The sequence below is a fragment of the Neovison vison genome, chromosome 8 (genome assembly GCF_020171115.1).
Source record: "Neovison vison isolate M4711 chromosome 8, ASM_NN_V1, whole genome shotgun sequence".
In the NCBI taxonomy this organism is placed as follows: domain Eukaryota; kingdom Metazoa; phylum Chordata; class Mammalia; order Carnivora; family Mustelidae; genus Neogale; species Neogale vison.
The window spans coordinates 21,842,226-21,858,396 of record NC_058098.1 but is presented as its reverse complement, the minus strand read 5'-3'; the positions used below and the strand labels follow the sequence as shown (position 1 = coordinate 21,858,396).

General features: G+C 40.1%; 1 protein-coding gene across 6 annotated transcripts in view; it reads right to left on the bottom strand.

Moving 5' to 3' along the window:
* RBL1 (RB transcriptional corepressor like 1) overlaps nucleotides 1-16,171 on the bottom strand; it is a 68,694-nt gene that overhangs the window by 3,318 nt on the left and 49,205 nt on the right. For 5 of the 6 annotated variants that reach the window (XM_044263068.1, XM_044263070.1, XM_044263069.1 and 2 more), the window contains 4 exons: nucleotides 12,617-12,793; nucleotides 10,476-10,547; nucleotides 8,599-8,689; nucleotides 1,445-1,593 (listed from right to left, as the gene is read on the bottom strand). In XM_044263068.1, coding sequence (XP_044119003.1) covers nucleotides 1,445-1,593; nucleotides 8,599-8,689; nucleotides 10,476-10,547; nucleotides 12,617-12,793 — 489 coding nt within the window. Of the gene's footprint in view, nucleotides 1-1,444; nucleotides 1,594-8,598; nucleotides 8,690-10,475; nucleotides 10,548-11,597; nucleotides 11,805-12,616; nucleotides 12,794-16,171 lie in introns of those variants that run through there. The other variant, XM_044263071.1, reaches the window with a different exon arrangement.

Here is a 16,171-nt window from a genome sequence, read left to right as displayed (position 1 = left end):
CCGGATCATGGCCTGAGTGGATGCTTAACCCACTGAGCCAACCAGGTGCCCTCCATACTTTTATTCTTATTGAAATTTCTTAGTTAAGTGTCAGCAATACTGTAAGAGTTTATTTAGGGCTGAAAAAAGCAAAGGCATGGTCAATTACCCCCTTGTTTCTCAACAATTACTAACAGATAAACTTAAATTTATTTTCCTGAATATTTTAGGAATCCTGAAGAATTCTGAGTGAGACCCCAGAAGTGGTAAGCCAGCAGCACAGGAACTTCTTGATCATGAACAGAAAGTAGAGGCAAAGTAATTGATGTCCTAACACAAAAATAATCTCTTTCTCTACACACACACACACACACACACACACACACACACACACACTAACCAAAATAGTAGCAGAGGGAATAAAAAAGAGACAGAACTCTCTGAGCCGGGAGGATGAGTTCCAACATTAAAGAAATCTGTTAGGGAAAGGGTTAAGACTTTATATTGAAATGCAAATGATTTAGAAATAGAGGAGCACGTACTACACTTGACTTTAATGTTCTGTAAAATGTTTCCATTCTGGAATAAATAGAGATGGCTCCTTAATAATTTCATTCATCATCTTTACTTGAAGCTAATAAAATTCTTTTTCTTTTTCTTTTTTTTTTAAAGCAGGCTCCATGCCCAGTCCGGGGCCCAGCGTGGGACTTGAACTCACAGCCTGGAAATCAAGACCTGAACTGAAATCAAGAGAAACTTAACTGAGTCATCCGGGTGCCCCTAATAAAAGTAGCTCCAATTGGCTAATGATAATCATACTCATGGCAGGGGAGAATGGAACTGACAGAACTGAATGAACTGTCAAAACCTCTGAGAACAGTCATAGACTATACTCCCTGAAAGGGACAAGGGCAGTGAGGGACAAGGACAAGAGATACAAATACACATATATGGCTACTGGCTAGATGTATTTTCTTCTAGGTCCCTCTACAACTCATGTCTAGTCTTGTGGGAACCAACCTCAGTTTATACACTGGTGATACTTTCACAGACTTTCTGGTACTTCCTAATCTCCATAAAAATGTCTTAGTGTTGCCTCTATTAATGATTCAGTTCTATTTATTTCTCTTTTTATCTTGAGAAAAACAGTTATCTCATATATAAATATAACAAGATAAAACGAAGAGAAAAAATGATCAGAATTGATTTCATTTTCTGATACTCTCATCTAGTACTTGCCCATATGTTAACATAATTTCCAGAAACATAATCACAGTATGGATAACATTTCCATGATTTCCTCTGGTCTGTGTTGTATCAATGCCTTAAACACTCTCTAATTACTAGCTTTTTTCCCTCATACATAATGTATCAGTGGCACTTTGCCTCTGAAACACTTATTTAGTAAGCTCACAGTACTCCAACTATGACTATAAATATTCATACAGTAAAATATAAAACGTACCACATGGTCCTGATTTGACAAGTCGTATTTCAGTGCAAATGACTTCACTCTTCCTACATATATTGTATTGTAAAATTTGATAAGATCACCTCTTTCCTCTTTCACTGGTCCACTGGAACAGTCAGGTGTTTTTGTAGCATCTTCCAAGTCTGTTGAAAGAATTCAGTGTTATTAAAAAAAAAAGAAAAGAAAAAAGAAAAAAGAATTCAGTGTTATGATAGATGCACTTTAATATATAAAGTGGTGATTTGAATTACAACTCTCTCCATAACAGAAAAAAAATCAAGTTAACACAAATCTTTATGTAAAGCAATTAATGTTTTTAGAAAAGGTTCAGAAATCCATTTCTATAATGTATAAATTAAATTGGAATCCTGAGAAATGCAAATATGTAAACTTATGCTACTATATTTTCCTCTAGATATTACTTCAGCAAGAGATGTTTTCACAACATTTTTGAGCTTACTGTCACTGGTGGCCAGAGGGGCACTAGTTCTGGACTGGGATTTAGCTAAACTGAGCTCCAGAGTACGGGTGGCTGTGGCAAATCATGAGCTTTGGGTACCAAAAGGCCTGCAGATATTCATAATGGCTCTTTGAGGAAGGTGAACAGACTCTAAAAAGGTAAAGCATACCCTCATAGGTGAAGGAAGAAGCAAGATAAATTGCTTGTGTTTATTTTTCTGCAAATACAAGGCAGGTGATTAAGTATTCTTTTTTTTTTTTTTTTAAAGATTTTATTTATTTATTTGAGAGAGAGACAGTGAGAGAGAACATGAGTGAGGAGAAGGTCAGAGGGAGAAGCAGACTCCCCACGGAGCTGGGAGCCCGATGTGGGACTCGATCCCGGGACTCCAGGACCATGACCTGAGCCGAAGGCAGTCGTCCAACCAACTGAGCCACCCAGGCGCCCCAAAGTATTCTAAGAGTCTTATTTTCCCCAAGCGCAACAGAAACCTTGGTGCTCAGTTTATAGTTAGCGTCCTCAGTTATAAAATGATAGCTTGTGTTGAGGTGCTTTCCTATTTACTGTGTTGCTCTGGGATAGCTTACTGCACCATGAGGAACTTTACCTTACACTTTCTTTGGGAAGAGTATTACAAACCATTGTCTACTTGAACATGTAAGAATCATCTGCCTATTACAGGAGCTAAGAAAACCCCTGGCAGTTAAAAATAATTCAGCACAGGGGCAGGTGGCTGTTGGTTGAGCATCTACTTTTGGCTCCGGTCATGTTCCTGGGGTCTTGGGATCAAGTCTTGCATGAGGCTCCCTGCTCAGTGGGGAATCAGCTTTGCCCTCTGCCCCTCTCCCTCCTCATGTTCTCGTTCTCAAATAAATAAAATCTTAAAAAAAAAAAATTCAGTGTATGAAAAAAAAGTTCTCATTCTCAATACACTGGTCTACAAACACTGCAAACAAGGATAAAAGCATCCAGAGCACCTGGGTGGCTCAGTGGGTTAAAGCTTCTGCCTTTGGCTCAGGTCATGATCCCAGGGTCCTGGGATCAAACCCCACATTGGGCTCTCTGCTCAGCAGGGAGCCTGCTTCCTCCTCTCTCTCTGCCTGCGTCTCTGCCTACTTGGAATCTCTGTCTGTCAAATAAATAAATAAAGTCTTAAAAAAAAAAAAAGAAAAAAGAAAAAAAAAAGCCTCTGCCTTCGGCTCAGGTCATGATCCCAGGGTCCTGGGATCAAACCCCACATTGGGCTCTCTGCTCAGCAGGGAGCCTGCTTCCTCCTCTCTCTCTGCCTGCCTCTCTGCCTACTTGCAATCTCTGTCTGTCAAATAAATAAATAAAGTCTTAAAAAAAAAAAAGAAAAAAAAAAGCCTCTGCCTTCGGCTCAGATCACCATCCCAGGGTCCTGGGATCGAGCCCTATATCGGGCTCTCTGCTCCACAGGGAGCCTGCTTCCTCCTCTCTCTCTGCCTGCCTGTCTGCCTACTTGTGATCGCTGTGTGTCAAATAAATAAATAAATAAAATAAATATTAAAAAAAAGTAAAATTTATTTTGAGAGACACAGAGAGAGAGAGCACACACCTGTGAGCAGGGGGGAGGGATAGAGGGAGAGAGAGAATCTCAAGCTAACTCCACACCAAGTGCAGAGTGCCTGGCACGGAGCTTCATCTCACAACAATGAGATCACGATCTAAGCTGAAACCAAGGGTCAGATGTTCAACCAACTGAGCCACTCAGGTGCCCTGACCCTGATAATTTTGTGATGAAATCAGTGAACTATTATGGCCTCATGATCCTCCCTACTGCTCCCATGAATAAGAGGAATGTCTTTTTGGATTATCATATAACCACCGTCAAGCAATTAAAATGTGATTTTATAACCACATTTATATAAATTATTAGTGAATGAGACTCTGTTTTCACTGTTTCTTTTTTGAATGTGTGACCTTGTCTTCAACATTTCAAGTATTTTATTTTTATTTTTTTTTTTAAAGATTTTATTTATTTATTTGACAGAGAGAGATCACAAGTAGGCAGAGAGGCAGGCAGAGAGAGAGAGAGGAGGAAGCAGGCTCCCTGCTGAGCAGAGAGCCCGATGCGGGACTCGATCCCAGGATCCTGAGATCATGACCTGAGCCGAAGGCAGCGGCTTAACCCACTGAGCCGCCCTTCAAGTATTTTATTTTTAACATTTTTTTTTTTAAAGATTTTATTTATTTATTTGAGAGAGAGACAGTGAGAGAGAGCATGAGCGAGAAGGTCAGAGGGAGAAGCAGACTCCCAAAGGAGCTGGGAGCCCGATGCGGGATTTGATCCCGGGACTCCGGGATCATGACCCGAGCCGAAGGCAGTCGTCCAACCAACTGAGCCCCCAGGCGTCCCTAACATTTTTTTTTTTTTTAAAGATTTTATGTATGTGTTTGACACAGAGAGAGAGCACATAATAAGCAGGGGGAGTGGCAGGCAGAGGGAGAGAGAGAGAAGCAGGCTCCCCGCTGAGCAGAGCCCGATGTGGGGATGACCTGAACCAAAGGCAGGCGCCTAACCAACTGAGCCACCCAGACACCCCTGAAAGTTTTATTTAACTAATCTATACACTGAAAATGGGGTTCAAACTTAGGACCCTGTGATAGGAGTTATATGCTCCTCCAACTGAGCCAGCAAAGCACCACTAAAGTATTTTATTTTATTTATTTATTTATTAAAAGATTTTATTTATTTTATTTGACAGACTGAGATCACAAGTAGACAGAGAGGCAGGCAGAGAGAGAGGGAGGAGGAAGCAGGCTCCTTGCTGAGCAGGGAGCCCGATGCGGGGCTTGATCCCAGGACCCTGGGATCATGACCTGAGCCGAAGGCAAAGGCTTTAACCCACTGAGCCACCCAGGTGCCCCTAAAGTATTTTATTTATTTATTTTTGAGAGATTGAGAGAGACTAAGAGGGGGAGAGAAGGGAAAGGAGAGAAAGTATCTTAAGCAGGTTCCATGCCTAGTGTGGAGCCCGAGGTAGGGCTCAATCTCACAATCCTGAGATCATGACCTGAGCTGAAATTAAGAGTCAGATGGTTGACTGCTTAACCAACTGGGCCATCCAAGTGCCTCCTACAAAGTACTTTATTTATTTATTTTTAAAGATTTTATCTATTTATTTGACAGAGATTAAAGTAGGCAGAGAGGCAGGCAGAGAGAGAGGGGGAAGCAGGCTCCCCGCTGAGCAGAGAGCCCAATGCGGGGCTTGATCCCAGGACCCTGAGACCATGACCTGAGCCGAAGGCAGAGGCTTAACCCACTTAGCCACTCAGGTGGCCCCTACAAAGTACTTTTTTTCCTTTTATAAAAATATTTTATTTATTTGACAGAGAGAGATCACAAGTAGGCAGAGAGGCAGGCAGAGAGAGAGAGATGAGGAGGAAGCAGGCTCCCTGCTGAGCAGAGAGCCCCATGTAGGGTTCCATCCCAGGACCCTGGGATCATGACCCAAGCCAAAGGCCAGGCTTAAACCCACTGAGCCACCCAGGCACCCCTACAAAGTACTTTAAATAAAGAATATGGCCTTAGACAAATTAGCTCTTAAGAAAAAAAAAAAAAATAAGAAAAAAACATTTAAAATTCCATACTCATTAATAAAATACAGTAAATTTTATATTACTTAAAAAATAATAATAGCTATTACTTACTGAGGTCTTACTATAAGCAGATCTTGTATTAAACATCACCCACACATCATTCTTTGTAATCCTTAAAACAAGGCACTGAAGAAGTATTGTAGTTTTCAATATACTATTATAACACACTTGAGTATTATATTTGTGGTACTTAGATTAAGCTATAATCTGGGTCTCTCAAGTTTTCTTTTTCTTTAAATATTTTATTTATTTGACAGTGAGAGAGCGAGCTTACACATGAGTGTGGGGGAGGGGCAGAGTGGAAGTCAGAGGGACGAATAGACTACATGCTGATTGCGGAGACCCAGGCTGACTCAACCCCACGAAACTGAGATCATGACCTGAGCTGAAATCAAGAGTTGGTCGCTCAACTGACTAAGCTATGCAGGAACCTCTCAAGTTTTCTAATCAATAAGGCCAGTTTGCGGAGTGCCTGGGTGGCTCAGTCAGTTGAGCATCTGCCTTCAGCTCGGGTCATGGTCCCAGGATCCTGGGATCAAGCCCCGCATCAGGCTCCTTGATCATCGAGAGGCCTGCTTCTTTCTCTCCCTCTCCCACCACTTGTGTTCCCTCTCTTGCTGTCTTTCTCTCTGTCAAATAAATAAAATCTTAAAAAAAAAAAAAAAATGCCAGTTTGGGTGGTCTGCTAACATAATAATGAAGAATGCGTGGTCCATGAGTGAATTGTTTTTTTATTTTTATTTTATTATTTTTTTAAAAGATTTTATTTATTTATTTGACAGACAGAGATCACAAGTAGGCAGAGAGGCAGGCAGAGAGAGAGAGGGAAGCAGGCTCCCCACTGAGCAGAGAGCCCGATGTGGGACTCGATCCCAGGACCCTGAGATCATGACCTGAGCCGAAGGCAGTGGCTTAACCCACTGAGCCACCAGGCGCCCCTATTTTTTTATTTTTATTTTTTATTTTATTTTATTTTTTTTTTTTAAGATTTTATTTATTTATTTGACAGAGAGAGATCACAAGTAGACAGAGAGGCAGGCAGAAAGAGAGGAGGAAGCAGGCTCCCCGCTGAGCAGAGAGCCCGATGCGGGGCTCGATCCCAGGACCCTGAGATCATGACCTGAGCCGAAGGCAGCGGCTTAACCCACTGAGCCACCCAGGTGCCCTGTTTTTTTATTTTTAAAGATTTTATTTATTCATTTATTTGTCAGTAAGAGAGAGTAAACACAAGCAGGCAGTGTGGCAGGCAGAGGCAAGGAGAGAAGCAAACACCTCACCAAGCAAGGATCCCGATGCGGGGATCCCAGGACCCCAGGATCATGACCTGAGCCGAAGGCAGTAGCTTAACCAACTGAGCCACCCAGGTGTCCCTGAATTGCTGTTTTAATCCGGAAGTTCATTCGAATGCAAGAGGTGGCTACTACAAGGGTTTCTGTTATGCATATCTCAATCAAAGGCCAATGCTGTGCTAATTAACATATTCAGTGTCAGAAATGGGTTTTTATTGATGAAAATAGTAAGTATTTATTACCTATGCCTAATGCTTAAAACGGTGTTGCAGAAATCAGATGTATTTATTTATTGAAGTTTTTCTTTATTCATTTACTTATCTCTACACCCAATGTGGGGCTCAAACCTACAACCCCAAGATCAAAAGTCTCTTGCTCCACCAACTGAACCAGCTAGGTGCTCTTCTAGGACATTATTACTAAAGAATTTTTTGATAAGGTCTTAAGAGTTCAGATCCCAGTAAACACTAAATGATCATGGATATTTATGTGATTAAAAAAGAGCCAATTTTCTCTAAAAATTTATTCTAAGGATGTGGATCAAAGATTAAGCTATAGTGGGGCGCCTGGGTGGCTCAGTGGTTAAGCCGCTGCCTTCGGCTCAGGTCATGATCTCAGGGTCCTAGGATCGAGTCCCGCATCGGGCTCTCTGCTCAGCTGGGAGCCTGCTTCCCTTCCTCTCTCTCTGCCTACTTGTGATCTCTCGCTGTCAAATAAATAAATAAAATCTTTAAAAAAAAAAAAAAAGATTAAGCTATAGTGATGTTCCTCATAAAGCTATGTATAATGGTTAACAATCTAAATGTCTCACACTGGTGCTCAGGTGGCTCAGTTGGTTAAGTGTTGAACTCTTGATTTCAGCTCAGGTCACAATCTCAGGGTCCTGGGATTGAGCCCTGTGTCAGGTTTCATGCTTAGTGTGGGGTCTGCTTGTCCCTCTCCTCTGCTCCTCCCTCCGTTCTCTCTCTTAAAAAGAAAATGTCTCACGTTGTAGAATTTGATAAATCAGGTACATTTGACAATCATGTACACAATAAGTAACGGAAAGCTGAGACAAGGAAAAGATGGGCGGAAGAGGCATTTTCACAACTTATCAAATGAATAATCACTGTTTGATTTTCCTTTCTTTGAAAAAATTTACTAGTGCCTCAAGTCTTAGCATGATGGTTAACAACAGGGTGGCAGCTTTGCTGGTGGTGGCAGAATACGTATTAATGAACAAGTTATTTCCCTGTCACCCCAGACAGATCACTGACACTGATTATTACTTTCCCTATAATTCAGATTTATTTAAAAAATTTATTAAGAGACTTTTATGTGTTTTATTGATGTATGTAAATAGACTATGAAACTTTTAAAACACAACTAACAGGTGACAAATTAATGGTTTCAATTTACCTCTTTGGAGGGAGGCAACTGACCCATATTTATCTCACTTGTTTCTTCCCAAACGCATTTATATACGCATTATCCATCCCACCTACATCATTGATTCCATGTTGCCTGACACCCACTGCATCAGATACAATGTAATCAAAAGTATATTACCGGACACCTGGGTGGTTTGTCAGTTAAGCCTCTACCCTCAGCTCAGGTCATGATCCCAGGGTCCTAGGACTGGTCCTGCAACAGGCTCCTTGCTTAGCAGGGAGCCTGCATCTCCCTCTGCCTGCAGCTCCCCGCTGCTGTGTGTTCTCTCTCTCTGACATTTAAATAAATAAAATCTTAAAAAAAAAAAAAGGTATATTACATATAGAATATTAAATTTGGCAGCTTACCACAATCTGTCATTTCAAAATCACCATTTATGTTTCTATTGTATGCCACAACTTCTCTTGGAATGCTTTTCAACAGTACACTTCTATAAACCTATAGGTCAGAGTAGAAAAAAAGAAATGCTGAGTCACATAGAGGCCCAGGTTAAGCAAAACCAAAATAAGAAGAATAAAATAGGATGCCAGTGGAAAGCTATTTGTTTGGATGGGTGATAATCAAGGGAAAAGTGTTATTTGCCCAGTAAATGGAGATTACAGCAAATATCTTTACCTAAACCATGAGATTACAGGAGTTAACCAAATAGAAGACTTGAGTTAGTAAGTAGCAACTAAATACTGATGAGGTTTTGCCAAATAAAAGCAACTTCAAATATCTGAGCTTGTTTTTCCTTTTTAATTCCTTACATGAGAATCGTCTGGTCTCGTTAAGGCTTGTTTTCCTGTTCCCATCTCATTTCCATCTCCTTTCAGATGGCCACAGGAAAATCTGTTTCCATTCCTTTCACTAAATTCCTTCCTACTTCCAATATAGCTAAAAGGCGTGATCTGTTCCCGGTCATCCTATGGGTACTGGTGTTGAGAGAATATTTAGGAAGCTCTGGCTTGGTCCCTTCTGGACCCACACTAACTTCACCTTAATGATCTTTGGGGGATAATCTGGACCTCTCCAGACTCTGTTCCTGAAGGATTTTTCTTTCTTTCTTTCTTTTTTTTTTTTTTTAAGATTTTATTCATTTATTTGACAGAGAGAGATTACAAGTAGACAGAGAGGCAGGCAGAGAGAGAGAGAGGGAAGCAGGGTCCCTGCTGAGCAGAGAGCCCGATGCGGGACTCGATCCCAGGACCCTGAGATCATGACCTGAGCCGAAGGCAGCGGCTTAACCCACTGAGCCACCCAGGCGCCCCCTTAAGGATTTTTCTGAAGGGTCCAGAAACCCTTAGGCTATACAGGATATAACAAATGCCTGTACTGGCTCTTCTAATGTCTATATTACTACCACTGTATTTTGGGGCTTAAGTAAAGAAGTGAAACCATATGTGGGCTCTTTTAGAAGGGGGTGTGACTACTAGTACTTGAGTATGGGATATCTAAGCAGCCACAATTCTCCTCCTAAGATGGCAGATCACCAAGGCAAGAAAAGAGGCCATTATGCTCTCTAGAGCACAGGAACCAGGCTCTCTAGTGGCCATCGCCTAAAGTAGCCTAATCTTATGTTCTTCAGGTACAGTAATTACGAATAATATGGAGATAACAGTCATTAAACACTATGTGCCAAGCCAATAGCCTAATATTTTATATTTTCATGACTGAAAGGCTGTATAGGATTTTCACCATGGCTATCACAAAAGAAAATTATCAAAAATGCTTGATACCTATTTAAAGATGAAAACATTAAGATTCTTAGTAAATGGCAAAAGAAGCTGGATTTAAACATCATTAGGGACTCAAGTCTCATACAAAGAGAGAATATTATTTACATACTTTTCATTGGATTTTTTTTTTTTTTTTAAATAAAAGTAGGCTCCATGCCCTATGTGGGGCTTGAACTCATGACCCGGAGACCAAGAGTCACATGTTCTACCGACTGAACCAGCCAGGTGCCCCTCATCAAATTTTTTTGTGACAAATGTCCCCATTGTACAAATGAGCAAATGGAATAGGAGAACATGTAAGAAGTATACGCAAATACATGGATGAGTCAGAAATAGCCAATTTCCTGGCTTTTACTGAAACTGTCTTTAGAGTTTAATGGTATGCATTAAACTAAAAAATCTAAAGTATAGTAAAACTGTAAAAGAAGTTTATCTCTTGTATGACTTGTCAACAGAGAAACAGCACAAATCTATTTTTGGACAGGAGGAAAAATAATGTAACTCACATGACTATTAGCCTGGGGCTGATTCCTGTAACTTTTCATTATTTCTTGAAAAGTTCTTTCTTCTTTTGTTACCTAAGGAAAATAAAAACTGCATTTATCAATTGCTCTTAGAAGAAATATGGCTCTGAACAAAATCTTCAATTACAGGTTGGCATTGAGAGCAGTCTTGCAGAAAGCCATTAACCCCAGGCCAACCCATAACTAAAAACTACTACCATTTATGATTTTTACTACCTTCGAAGTTCAGGCTTTGTGGCCTGTGGGGACTCAGCTAATAGTTTCATTAATCAAAAGCACTGATATTTTTATGGTATAACTCTACTGAAAATGCATTTCTTTTTATAAGAAGAATGATAGAAGAAAACTCAGATCTGTTGCATACCCTGTAGTCTCTGATGTTATTAGCTTTTAAATTACTTACTTAAAAGTAAATTAACTACATACTAAAGGACAGAAAATGTCTTGTAATGATTGCAAGAAAACTGAGCTTATTATAGGATGAGGTTTTTAACATTTTAGGACAGCTTATAGGGTTTCTAATGCTTAGGCAGAAAAGTTACAGTGGGGGCCAAAATGAAGAAAATGGATCGGTGTGTCGCGGCCGGCGTGACAACACGACCAGGGTCGAGAGGGTAAGAGGATGGTGAGACAAAGACAAGACGTAAAGAGATGGGGACAGGAGGGACACAGTGGATGATGTCCAAGCAGTGCCAATTTTATTCAAGGCTGTGAGGCATTATATAGCTAACAGAAACAATTATAAGGAAGTATATATTTTTAGCTGATTACTAAAGAACTTGCAACATGCACAGAAAACCCTTCAAGCTTCCCTATTATCTATTTCCCAAGGACTAACAGTAGTCCCTCTGATGCCAGTGGTCTCTGTCTTCAGATAACTCCTAAACCAGATGCACTAACTTCAAAGTAACTTAAGACATAGTTTATGGCCCGTGCAAGGACAGCACATTCCCACAATGATTTAATGAGCAGGCCTGTTTTGCCCATACCAGATAAGCACATGCAGGCAACCACATCAGCAAGTCTTAGGATCCATAGCTCAGGCCCTTTCTCAAGCACTCAACTTTTCACTCACGGGCTTATTAACCCTTGGGCTTCCAGGAGGTGCGAGTCGGGGCCTGGTTTGGTCTCTTGACTCTAGCCCAGTCCGTGGCTGCCTACATTGGTGATCCGTAAAGATATCCTTTCTGGCTTATTTATTATAAAGTTTACTTAAGTTATTCCTTCCCTCTGCTTCACTGAAGTCCATTAGCACTAAATCCGTTCTCTATGATGAGCTAGAAATGGCAAAGCCTGAACTATGATAGTTCTCTGGAAAACACAAATGATTAGTTAATAACATTTAATTTATTTTGTATAGAGATTTTAAAAAGGCATTGTGAGAGAGGAGTAAAAAAGGAGTCTGAAAACATGTTCTCTGCCTCAAAAAGCTTAAAAATTAGGTTTTAACTATGTACACATATTAGGACTGCCAGTGTGACCAATATAGTCCAGATCAAAGTTATAGGTGATTGTTTCAGATATATCAGAATTTTAAAAATCAAGTAAGGTATGTTATTTTATGACTGGAAACATTCAACGCTGTAGCAACTAGAATGTAAAATACTCTTCTGAGGTGGTGCAACAAATCCCTAGGGAGCAATGTTATAGAAGCTATTTTATGAATTACGCATTCATTAAATTATAAAATAGGAAATCCTAGGTTGCCACTTATTAATTACGTAACTTTGACAAGTTACTTTCAGCTCTAGGCTTAAGCTACCAGCCTATAACGTAATGATCATTTACTGTAAAGTACTAGATGAGAGGTATCACAGGGATGGGAGTGGAAATAGTATTGTTCACAGGAATAGTGTGGAGAGCCATGTAGTACAAATGATCTCTAAGACCTTTTCCAATTTTATAACCAGTGTATTCTTATGATGTGAAAAAGCCGATTATTATAAAGTGAAATAGAGAGTCCAGAGAATAGACATAGTGGCTGGAATTTACTAATTAACAATGGTGGGCAGTGTTGGCATATAGCATTTAAGGCAAAATAATAATCAAGTGCAATAGATTTTCACTACATACTTCAAAAATGGGTAACTAGAACAAAGAGCTTCCCCCCGCTTATACATTACCTTTGCCATGATGTAAAAGGCACAAAGGAGCAGCTGATCCAAATGTCTATCTTTCATTAGATCAGGGCAATGAACTAAAGTGAATTCAAAACACGTCCATATCTTCCTTCGTAACTCATTTGAAACATCCAATTTTAAACATAAATCACGTAAGCGTACACTTGCCAAATGATAGACCTAAGATGGAAGGTAGTATATTGATGCAAAAAAAAACAGTAAATAATTTCTCTAATTTATCTCTTATTGTGAACATGGGCTTTCAGGCCAAGATTAACAAATATCTAGGTTGTTGATAAATGTTATCTAAAATTACATACAATTTCTGTTCTATAGTACTAGTTCACTGCTATGACAGAAGACTATAGATTATTATTATTTTAAAAATATTTTTAAAAGATTTTCTTTATTTTGTCAGAGAGAGAGAAAGAGAGCGAGCAGGGGGAGTGGCAGGCAGAGGGAGAAGCAGGCTCCCTGCTGGGAAAGGAACTAGATGTAGGACTTTATCCCAGGTCCCTGAGACCATGACCTGACCCAGAGGCAGGTGATTAACCAAAAGAGGCATCCAGGCATCCCAGAAGACTGTAGATTAAAACAAAATTCTCTTTAGAAAACCATTTAAAAATTCTTTTGGAAAAGATGTCTTCCATGCTGTCATCTATGTGAAGTAAGAAACACTAAAATGCAAGATTTACTTGCATCATAACCATAATGAATACATAATTTTTCAAGTGTTCAGAAATCCCCCCCTCACCAGTTTTTGTTCAGATAAAATTGCTAGAAAGTCTAAAATGTCAGATAATAGGGGTGCCTGACTGGCTCAGTTGGTGGAGCATACAACTCTAGATTGTGGGGTTGTGGGTTCAAGCCCCAGGCTGGGTGTAGAGATTACTTAAAAATAGGATCATTAGGGAACACCTGGGTGGCTCAGTTGGTTAAGCAGCTGCCTTCAGGTCATGATCCCAGGGTCCTGGGATCGAGTCCCACATCGGGCTCCTTGCTCAGCAGGGAGCCTGCTTCTCCCTCTGCCTCTGCCTGCCATTCTGTCTGCCTGTGCTCACTCTCTATCCCTCTCTCTCTCTCTCTGACAAATAAATAAATAAAATTAAAAAAAAAAATAGGATCATTAAAAAAAAAAAAAGACAATCAAGGGCTAAAATGTTTGATTTCAAGAATGAGTCAGAAAGCAAAACCCTGGGGCACCTGGGTGGCTCAGTCAGTTAAACATCTGCCATTAGCTCAGGTCATAATCCCAGGGTCCTGGGATAGAGCTCGGCAGAAGGCTCCCTGCTGAGCAGGGAAGGCTCCCTGCTTCTCCCTCTTCCTCTGCCATACCCCCTGCTTGTGTGCTCTCTTTCTCTGTCAAATAAATAAATAAAAATTTTTAAAAAAGAAATTAAAAAAAAAAAAGCGCAAAGCCATTTAAGAAGCTTCCTATTCTACGTAGTTTTCACAAGCATATAAATGTATTACTGAAGTAAATGCAATACCAAGTTTTTTGTTTCTGCTGTTTCTAAGTACATCAGAGTAAATTCAGTTCAATGTCACGAGCCTCTCATTTTTACAATCTTTATATGAACTGATACTAATGCAAATGACCTGAAGGTTCTGCAAGATTCTAAAATGGTTTCGAATCACCCAAGAAGAATTATGTTTTACTGTTTTAAAAACTGATACCCTGCTGTGGTATTCCTAAATCACACTACTCTGTTTGAGCTAAGTCTTTAAATTTAAATGTTCAGGGAAAAATAATGAAAAGAGTCAGGTATCCCTTATATAAAAGTATCTCTGGCAGGAATATAATCCATAGATTAGAGTTTAAAAACAAATGTAAGTTATCCAATACACTAATCTGACAGAAAGACAAGTGGTTGACTCCAAAGCCACAAGTGATTAATTTTATAGCAAACTCATTTTCTGTATCCTATCTCCTTATTTCTGGTCCAGCTGGCCAAGAGATAAACAGAATCCATTTGGGTCAGAGCAGTGGGAAAGATGCTAGAACTTTGTATTTGTGATAGGAAATGAAAGATACAGTCCTAGTTAAAAAGATTAAAAATAGGGTGCCTGGGTGGCTCAGTGGGTTAGGCCTCTGCCTTCGGTCAGGTCATGATCCCAGAGTCCTGGGATCCAGTCCCACATCGGGATCTCTGCTCGGCAGGGGGCCTGCTTCCTCCTCTCTCTCTCTGCCTACTTGTGATCTCTCTCTGTCAAAAAAATAAATAAAATCTTTAAAAAAATTAAAAATAATATGTAATTAGATAATACTTGTTAAGTGTCTTTTACAGAGTTGATCCAATGAATTAAAGAAACATATTCTGGGAGTTGTCGCCTTCTTCTTCTTTTTTTTTTTTGAGATTTTATTTATTTATCTGACTGAGAGAGTGAGAGAGCATAAGCAGGGGGAGCAGGAGAGGGAGAAATAGGCCCTGAGCAGGGAGCCTGATGCAGGACTTGATCCCAGGACCCTGGGATCATGACCTAAGCCAAAGGCAGATGCTTAACCATCTGAATCACCCAAGCACCCCACTGGAAGTTTTCTAACAAAAAATTCACAGAAAATTCCATTCTGGCACAGAACACCAGCATCACACTGAATTCAGCATAGATAATAGCTGCAGTTTACTCAGGGAAGGGTTATTTTGAATTCACTAGAGACATGGATAATTATGCTCTTTATAGATAAAGACATCCTATTAACTTTTAGGATAAAATTTTTCTAGCTTCTAATCTGTATCAAGTAGGCTTTATTTATTTAAAAAATTTAAATTAAAAAAATTTTTTTAAATTAAAAAAAAATTTTTTAAAAGATTTTATTTGACAGTCAGAGATCACAAGTAGGCAGAGAGGCAGGCAGAGACAGAGGAACGGAAGCAGGCTCCCTGCTGAGCAGAGAGCCTGATGCGGGGCTCAATCCCAGGACCCTGAGATCATGGCCTGAGCTGAAGGCAGAGGCTTAACCCACTGAGCCACCCAGGAGCCCCATAAAATATTTTTTTTTTTTTTGAGAGAGTGAGGACAAGCCCGTGTGCAAGAGTAGTAGAGAGAGTGGTAGGCAGAGGAAGAAGCAGGTTCCCTGTTGAGTAAGGAGCCCATTGTAGGACTCAATCCTAGGATCCTGGGATCACAACCTGAACTGAAGGTAGACCTTGAATTGAAGGCAGCTGCTTAACTGACTGAGCCACCCAGGTCCCCCATCAAGTAGGTTACATTTAAATGGACAGGAAAGGGCGCCTGGGTGGCTCAGTGGGTTAGGCCACTGCCTTCGGCTCAGGTCATGATCTCAGGGTCCTTGGATCGAGTCCCGCATCGGGCTCTCTGCTCATCAGGGAGCCTGCTTCCTCCTCTCTCTCTCTGCCTGCCTCTCTGCCTACTTGTGATCTCTCTCTGTCAAATAAATAAATAAAAATCTTAAAAAAAATAAAAAAATAAAAAAATAAATGGACAGGAAAAAAAAAACAACAAACCCAAATATTCTTAAGGAGATGCAGAATTAAAAATTCAGAACTAAAGCTTTCTTTCTTTCTTTCTTTCTTTTTTAAAGATTTTATTTATTTA